At 37.2% G+C, this 9,286-nt stretch overlaps 1 protein-coding gene across 1 annotated transcript; it reads left to right on the forward strand.

The window, feature by feature from the left end:
- The first annotated feature begins 2,087 nt into the window (after positions 1 to 2,087).
- Positions 2,088 to 3,380, forward strand: LOC126262410 (U2 small nuclear ribonucleoprotein A'-like). The gene has a single exon (XM_049959036.1). The coding sequence runs from the start codon at positions 2,185 to 2,187 to the stop codon at positions 2,974 to 2,976; it is 792 nt and encodes a 263-aa protein (XP_049814993.1). The 5' UTR covers positions 2,088 to 2,184; the 3' UTR covers positions 2,977 to 3,380.
- The last annotated feature ends 5,906 nt before the right edge of the window (positions 3,381 to 9,286 follow it).

A 9,286-nucleotide genomic window follows, 5' to 3' on the forward strand; every position in this document is an offset into this window, starting at 1 on the left:
CGAAAGCAGTTTTCTCACGTAAATTTACTGAGAGAGTTGCAGGACGAACCTAACGACTGGCGAAATTATTTGCGGATGGATGTCGAAACTTATAATTATCTCTTAAAGCTTGTAACCCTTCATATTATGAGAAAAAATACTTGTATGAGAAGGGCAATTTCTCCTCACGAACGGCTGGCGGTAACATTGACACTCCAACTTCATCTTCAATTGTACTCCTGCTTGGTCTTGGTGTTTCTTGATCACTAAGAAAGCCAAGCAGATCAAAACATCATAACGTTGGCTGGTATACTTGATCTACTCTTACACCAGATCTAGATTTCTGAACTTTGGATAACTCAATTAGAGCATTGTATGCTGCAGTCTTTTTGTCTCGGTCACTATATTCTTTACTTTTAATCTTCCACAAACATGGGTGGTTTCTACATATTTCAATGAATTCACTTACAAACTCTCGAGAACACTGGCGAGTATCAGCCAATTTAATGCCCTGTGCGCACAAATACAAACACTAGACTGACCAAGCAGCTGTTTCGCGCCAGATTTGCGGCGATCTCCTGTCCACACGCTCCAACTTGTCTGCGCAGATGTGGTTTGAACCCACAGATTTGAGAGGTTTCGCTCAAACCTCCAACTCCAACTGCCAGGTTTGCACACACCTCAGGTTGGTGCAAATCTTCTGTCCACACGCAACGATCTGTCTGCGCAGATGTGATGTGCGCAGACATTTGCGCAGACAGATCGTAACGTGTGGACGGGCCTTAGCCCGGTCCACACGCAACGATCTGTCTGCGCAGACATCGGTGCAGATGTCTGTACATGCAAAAGATCGCTGCAAATGTGGTGTGTTCACACGACACAAACCCCAATCTACTACTCGCCCGCCATCTGTCGGTGTAGAAAAGAAATATCAGTGGCAAGCGACTACGCTCCCCGTAAACGTCAAACATTTAATTCAGTTATTTTGAAATATAGAAATGGAGGAAGTTCTGTTGTGGTCTGTGTTCGCAACTTGTGTTGCAAAAAACATTCCGACCAACCGCAGGAAACAGAGAAAGCGGGCAAAATGGTGTAGACAGTGGCTGCTAAAGCGAAAGCAGTTTTCTCACGTAAATTTACTGAGAGAGTTGCAGGACGAACCTAACGACTGGCGAAATTATTTGCGGATGGATGTCGAAACTTATAATTATCTCTTAAAGCTTGTAACCCTTCATATTATGAGGAAAAATACTTGTATGAGAAGGGCAATTTCTCCTCATGAACGGCTGGCGGTAACATTGACACTCCAATTTCATCTTCAATTGTACTCCTGCTTGGTCTTGGTGTTTCTTGATCACTAAGAAAGCCAAGCAGATCAAAATACCATAACGTTGGCTGGTATACTTGATCTACTCCTACACCAGATCTAGATTTCTGAACTTTGGATAACTCAATTAGAGCATTGTATGCTGCAATCTTTTTGTCTCGGTCACTATATTCTTTACTTTTAATCTTCCACAAACATGGGTGGTTTCTACAAATTCAATGAATTCACTTACAAACTCTCGAGAACACTGACGAGTATCAGCCAATTTAATGCCCTGTGCGCACAAATACAAACACTAGACTGAGCAAACAGCTGTTTCGCGCCAGATTTGCGGCGATCTCCTGTCCACACGCTCCAACTTGTCTGCGCAGATGTGGTTTGAACCCACAGATTTGAGAGGTTTCGCTCAAACCTCCAACTCCAACTTCCAGGTTTGCACACACCTCAGGTTGGTGCAAATCTTCTGTCCACACGCAACGATCTGTCTGCGCAGATGTGATGTGTGCAGACATTTGCGCAGACAGATCGTAACGTGTGGACGGGCCTTAATACCTCCATGGTATTTCTTGCACTTCCGTATTAAAAAAATGATTTATGAAATATAAGATGCCTAAAGGCTGGTTTTTAACTGCAGGAAGTATATGAAATTACATCGAATGATAACTCAAATCACACAGAAGTCAAAAAAATAAGACCTCCATGAGAAATACGATGACGTTTTTCTTATCGCAGACCGCAGAGTGTAATTCCAAGGATCAGAGAGTATGATGGTCTGTAAGGGCAGTTAAGTGTGCATATCTTTGTATGAATGTGTTTGAGTGCGCGTGTATGTCTAAGTGTAGTTGTAAACATTTGTGTATAGTGTAAATCTAGCGATCATGGTGAAATTAACGCCGGACTTGATTTATCAAGCTATGCAGTACATTAACCCTGTAAGAGATCGCGAATTGGATTTAAGAGGTTACAAGATACCAGTCATCGAAAACATGGGAGCAACTTTGGATCAGTTTGACTGTATAGATTTTTCAGACAATGACATCAGAAAGTTAGATGGATTTCCACTTTTGAAACGTCTGAAATGGCTGTTACTCAATAACAACAGAATTGTTCGTATATCTGAAGGTTTGGAAAAGTCCTTACCAAGTTTGGAGACGCTTGTGTTAACCGGAAATCAAATACAGGAACTGGCGGACTTGGATCCACTGGCAAGCATCAAATCACTAAGAACTCTAAGCCTTCTGCATAACCCAGTGACTACGCGACAGCATTATCGTGCATATGTTATTTTCAGAATACCACATTTACGTGTACTGGATTTTCGAAAAATCAAAATGAAAGAGCGAGAAGATGCAGCTGCTCTATTCAAAAGCAAGAAAGGCAAGGAGCTGCAGAAAGAGATTGCCAAAAAAGCAAAAAATGCATTCCAGAATGTCGCTGCTGCAGGATCTTCAGAGGAGCAGAAGCCTACAGGACCCACAGCAGAAGAGCTGTGGAAGATTAGAGAAGCTATTTCGAAGGCCAGTTCATTAGAAGAAGTGGAAAGGCTCAACAGACTACTTCAAGCTGGGCAAATACCTGGGAGGGCACATCCTCCAGGAGTTTCGCAAATGGACGAAGAGATGGACGAAGAGGAGTCGTCACACAACCGCTCGATGATGAATGGGAACTGAAGTGACATTGGTTTTGTGAGTTATGTTGCTGAAAACTATTAATATCTTTAAGAACCGTTTATTCTTATGAGATTTGTGAACATGAGTAGTCTCCCTGTTTAATATATTAATCCATTTTGTCGGCACAAAACATTTATGTAAATTGTCTTAAAGTGTATGTCAAGGGTACCTCCTTTCCTTTTATTAAATTCTGATTGAGGAAATGGATGTGTAGAGACTTATATTCTAATGTGTGAAACATAACAGTCAATTTGACACATATGATTTGTGCTATTTGTAAGCTTATATTTTCATTTATATTGCATTGGAAGTTTAATTTATGAAATTATGTAAAATATTCACTACATTCTCTTGAAGTACAAACAGAGAGATAGCTCCTAATAAAGTTTTGTTATAAAATGCGACTACTTACACCATGCTTCTGAATTATTTATGATGTTATTGTGCAGATTATATCTCTTAATTTATTTGATTTTTGGGTAAAAGTTAACCAGTCAGTTTGATACCAAAATCAGATTTTCTGCTTCCTCACAAAGATGTGGAGCAGCACTACAGACCACTCTGTGACTAGAATCAAGATTTGGCAGCAAGTAATACGTCTTGTGTAGAATTAAATGAGTTTCTTAAATATTCACTGTGTGTGTGCTGGCTCAACACTTGCAGCTTTCTGTTACATTGTTGGCAATATTTGACCCATGCTGTGTTGTGGTAATGTGATGTAGATATTTGTATAGTTGAATCTATGATACCGGTAATGCACTAAACTTTGCCTTTGCTGCTAGTTCATCCAGTATCCTGGGAAAGTTGTAAGTACAAAAATGGAATGTGATGTGTAGTAATTTTATGTGGGATTGTGCCACAGCCTTCATGCTATTATTGAATATAGTCATTTTCAAATATAGCTGTAAAAATGACTTTTTTATGTTGTGATTGCAATTTTGATTATTACTCGTGTTCAGGCAGACATTTAAAATGCAAATGTGCACAGTCAATAGACACAATGCCAAGCAAGTCAGAACAGTGTCCAAGTGATAGAATGCACAAACAAAAAATAAGATTTAATTCATGCGGGTTGGTATAGAGAAATCATGACAACCTAAAGTTGGTGGTTACACAAGTTTTCAAAAGGTGTTCCATGAGATCACAAAACCTGTATTTTAGCGCAATGTGGCGTTTCTCAAATTTAGTAATTATTACAGCTACTCAATAAACAGTTTTATTAAAATTGTTTTGCAAGACATAGTTACTGACTAGTATTTACCTTCAGAAAGCGAAATATTTTGTGCTGGTAGACACATATAAAAGTGAACATTGTCACGCACGACCCTCATGCTCACAGCAGGTGGCACCTCTTAACCTTGGGACTGAGTGAGCTGTCTTCATAAACTTTTCTACCTATCCATGCCTGTTACCTCAGGAAAGAACTAATAACTCCAAATACTAGGGCAGTATGCATGTGTAATTGTATGTCTGTTGGTGGTACTCAATATTCCATATTGTGAAGATAAGTACTGTTCAGCAATTGTGTATGTCAACATGTGTCTTGCTGTGCACTTATGGAGGTGCTATTCTGTGGTGTCTGAAGGGCACAGAATAGAGATTTATTATACTCTCGTGTGAAAGTTTGTAACAAGTTGCTTGTGGGCTTCAGTCAATAAGTTGGAGAAGGGATTGTCATCATCAATCTTTCAGTTGGTTGGCAGCTCTTTGCCTGGATTTGTTAGAAGCTAATGTCTACATAATTGGCGACTCCTGCATTGTGTGTAGCTTTTTTGAAAATGGTAAGTCACAGTATTCCTTGGACTATCTTCTGTTGCAATGTTCTTTCTAGGGCATTTCCAAGCAGCTGGATGCATCATATTCTGTGGCCACTCAGTTGTTGTAGCTCAGTACAATACATTGTTTCCATTTTTTAGCTACAACCTCAACTTATATTTGCATCCCTTCCTTTGTGGTGCAGGTTGAGTTAATGTTTTGTTTTTGTTTTCCAAAATGCTTTCTTATCTGGTTGTTTACCTTTTTATGTTACCATTTTTTTTTTTACTTTTGAACTTCATTACATGTGGCCTCCAGCCACTCGTCTTTGGCTATTTTACTTCCTTGTTAACTAAATTTCTTGGTCTATTTTTCTCCTTTACAGTTTTTCCGTGATCTGTTAATTCTTTTATGTGATCATTTACCTGTTGTTTCTTTGGTGTGTTTTGTGAGAGACCAATTGTGATACTTGCTGCTGCTTCAATTGCTTCTTTAGATTTCTTTCCGACTATAATTGGTGTAATAGCACCCTTTGCACCCTAGTTTTATCCTTGTATAATGTCTTCCTGGATGGTTCTGAATTAATCTATTTGTTATCACTAGCTCTTTATCTATGGTAAAGTTGTACAGTCTGTTCTCTTTGGTTTCTAGATCCTAATCCACACCATCCTGTCGCGTGAACTTTTTTTTCTGTCTCCTACCACAACAGTCTAGTCATCAGTAATAATAAGATTCTCGCTCTTTCTTACTTAGACTCAATAACTTGCTCAAGTTGTTCACTCATTTCTTCTAGTTTATCATCACTGTATCCAGGTGTTAGCATATATAGTTGGATGACAGCTAAATGTGCTCGTCCTGCTTTCAGTTTCATTGGCATCGTTCAGTCACTATACAGAAATTAGCTCTTCACTTTTTTCCCCGCCATTCCTTGGACAATACTACACCTACTCAATTTTTATTTTATTTATTTATTTACTTTGCTCTTGGTCATCTGACTGTATTACAGAAAATTGTCACTGTGGAAATCCTCTTCATTTTTCCATTTAACTTGGGCATTCCTAATATATTTATTGGTATCATCTCTCATTTTACATTGTTCAAACAATGGAAAATCTAGGAAGGCCTGAGACTGCAGTCGTGTGTGTGTGTGTGTGTGTGTGTGTGTGTGTGTGTGTGTATTGTTGATGAAGGTCTTAATGGCCAAAAGCTATAATTGGAGAGTCTTTTTGTTGTGTCTATCTGCGACACTGCATCTCTGCCATATGGTGATTTTTATATTGTTCAGTTTACTAAAAACTCCCAGTGATATGTTATTCCTTTTATGTAACTTCTTGGGTTAATGGAAGCATCCGATCCCACCAGTCTGCTTTGACCTATGACTTAATTACGTTGTGGTGTGTGACATCACTACGGCACGGAATTTTGAGTTGGTTCTGTTTGTAGATGTCGTGTTGTTATATTTGATGGTGCTGGTGCCCTCTGGTGGTGGATGTGCTGAGTTTAATGTATGGTATTGGGTTCATTTGAGTTTTCGTTGTCATCGTGCTAACATGCTTCTGAGTCTAGGTATTTGGTGTGATAATGTGGGTTGTGGGAATGTTTTCAGTGAGTTATAAAGTTTTTTATTTTTTTAAAGAAAGATGTGTTTGGCATTTATGTTAGGTCTGATTAGTTTGGTATTTGATGTAAGGAAAGAAGCCTAATTTTTTTAATTGTTTTTTTTTGTTAGGTATTGATATGACAGTGAAGCTCATGAGTGTATCACTACATTTTGAGATGGGTGATGTCTGTCATAAAGTTTCTGAAGGTTTTCAGTCTTATTGCTGAATATGTTAAGGTGTCATGTTTGTGGCAACAACAGAACATACTGGATGATGATCATTTGTCTTATTTCAAAATATTTGTTTACCTGGTCATATTTTTTAAATCTGTTGTAGATTCGTGTGAGAATTCATATTTCACAAATTGCTGCTTTACAGTAACATATTCTAAATATAAATTTTAAATGACACATTAAGTAAATTGTGGCCTACAGATTACAACACTGAACATCAACACACTATTTCAGATATTGTAATATCCTTCCAACTCATTTCTGCTTGTTACTGAACTGGCTGTCTGCTACAGTGCTTCATAAAAAAACTGGTTAATAATTGGATTCTCAGTGATTGTAGGCAATGCAGTTTGATAAAAACCTGCAACAAATTTGCATATGCTTATAAGGTAAGAATTTGTGCAAACTCTTTTTGCTTTCAGACTGAAACTTTTTTTATATTGAATTTTAAATGCATGGAATTCAGATAACTGGGCTTTGCAAGAATGTCAGTGCAAAATGGTAGTTTTCTTCATAAATGCCCATAACTCAGGTGTTTATGAAGCTTTTGATTTGGAATTTTTCATAAGTTAAGAGAAGCACATACTTAACAGGCATGTAATTATTTAACCACTAAAGCTACAAAGAACAATACAAAAAAAATTTAATGTGTGTCACTTTACAATTTCTGAAAAAAGTACAGATACATTGAGAAATGCTTATGTCACATTTCTCCAACCTAGTGGGGATAGGAACATATAATTGATCTTAAATAATTCCCAACAAAGTACACATTGTAATAAAATAATATTATTAATTGGTTATCTATGAATGAAAACACAAAGAATACTTTCTGTTGTGATGGAAAAGAATAATTCTAAGTAAGGTCATCTATGCCTGACATCCACTGCTACAGATTTTCACAAAACTTTTTCTACATCTTACTTTCCACATGGCAATAGTCAATGGAAAATTTCTGCACGTACTTCATATAGTTTGATGGAAAACAATGGAAATTTTTCACAGACGTAAATGTCGTAACTGAAATTTGTCATTTGCATTGCTTCACTTCAGACAAAAATAACAACAATAATAATAATAATAACAACATAAAATATCTTATTTTCCAATAACATTTTCATTTATTCCCATGTGTCACAGATGGGATGTATCTTTATTGTAAAATAAATTAACAACTGTTCTTGACTTATGGGAATATAGAAAATCAACTTAAGCTGTTGTGATCCAAACAATGATGTTTAAATATGTAAAACACTTTCTGACAGCTGATAAAAGATTTATGTTTATTGAAACTTTGATATTATTTAAAGAAAAAAGAAGCAGCATCCTGAGTTTTGGTAGATATGGATGGTCATTTAACATATTGGTCAGAAGATCATGCAAATCAGATTTTGTCAACTGACAACCTACAGTAAGGCTGCCTCATGAAAGTACAGAGATAAAAGTTATGAATTTAATTGAAACATTTTCATTATATGGCTTAAGTTTATTTAAGACATCAAATTAGCATCTTTAAACAACTATTATTCTAGCCACATTAACATTAATTTAAAATGTAGATGTTCAGCAGTGAAGAGCCCTGAAAGTATCAATCAAACTTCTTAAGAGCATCTCTGTTTTTAATCCACTGACAAATTATATTATGGCAACTTCATATCTTTTTCATTAAAGTAATACATTCTGCCCAATGATGTTGATTTAGTTACACCATCAGCACATACGCTTCTGTGAAGTTTGGAAGGTAGGACATGAGGTACTGGTGAAAGTAAAGTGCTGAGGACAGGGCATGAGTCGTGCTTGGGGAGCTCAGTAGGTAGAGCACTTGCGCGCGAAAGGCAAAGGTCCCAAGTTCGAGTCTCAGCCCGACACACAGTTTTAATCTGCCAGGAATTTTCAGCACATAAAATGTTTATCAAAGGCACAAAACAGGAGTTGTCTCTCCTTTTGTAGAGCTGCTACAAAAGAATTATGTTGAGGATGACTGCACGTCCATTGTGGGGCATTCTCATTGAATGAAAAATCAAAGGAGGATTTCTTAAGAAGTTACCTCTCATAATATCTAAATAATCACAAGAAAGTGGTATGTAATGGCGACAATTCCTGGCAGCTGGTATAGTGCGGGTTGTCGAAAATCTCTTCTCATGGTTCTTGTATAGGAAACCTACTCTGACTTTATATAAGAAGTGAAAAAAATACATTTGTCATTAGCTTTTCGGAAATCGTATTCACCAGATGCAGTTGTTATTTGTGCATCATCCACTTGTTGAAGACTAGCTCTTTTCAATATTCATGTTATAGTTCCTCCCAAATCATCACACACCAATTTACCGTGGCAAAATAGCAGAAAAGGGAGTGATCAGTATCAATAGAAAAATCCTTTTTGTGCTCACACAAATTTTTAAAGCTTTTTCTATTCTTATATTGAGCAGCACGTCCACCAGTGAAATAATGCACTTTCTTCACTTGTGGGTAATGCTCTGCCAGCCACTTAACCATTTCTTTTGGGCAGCATTTACAAATCGTATATCATATTCCCAATCTCCACTTAAAAAGCAGTGGTTCACTATTATAATTTACTTTCTTCATTTACCATATAAACACACGTGGGATAGATTGTGCAGCTGCTTCTTGTCCAGCGATAACTCTGAATTTAATTCTGTATCGCAATACTGTAGTTTTCAGCAAACTCCGTTATCATAATTGCTTTTTCTGGGGTTAGAT

The sequence above is a fragment of the Schistocerca nitens genome, chromosome 6 (assembly GCF_023898315.1).
Source record: "Schistocerca nitens isolate TAMUIC-IGC-003100 chromosome 6, iqSchNite1.1, whole genome shotgun sequence".
NCBI lineage: Eukaryota > Metazoa > Arthropoda > Insecta > Orthoptera > Acrididae > Schistocerca > Schistocerca nitens.

What these genes read in the sequence shown, in the direction of transcription:
- LOC126262410 (XM_049959036.1), top strand. Translation starts at nt 2,185, where the DNA reads ATGGTGAAATTAACGCCGGACTTGATTTATCAAGCTATGCAGTACATT.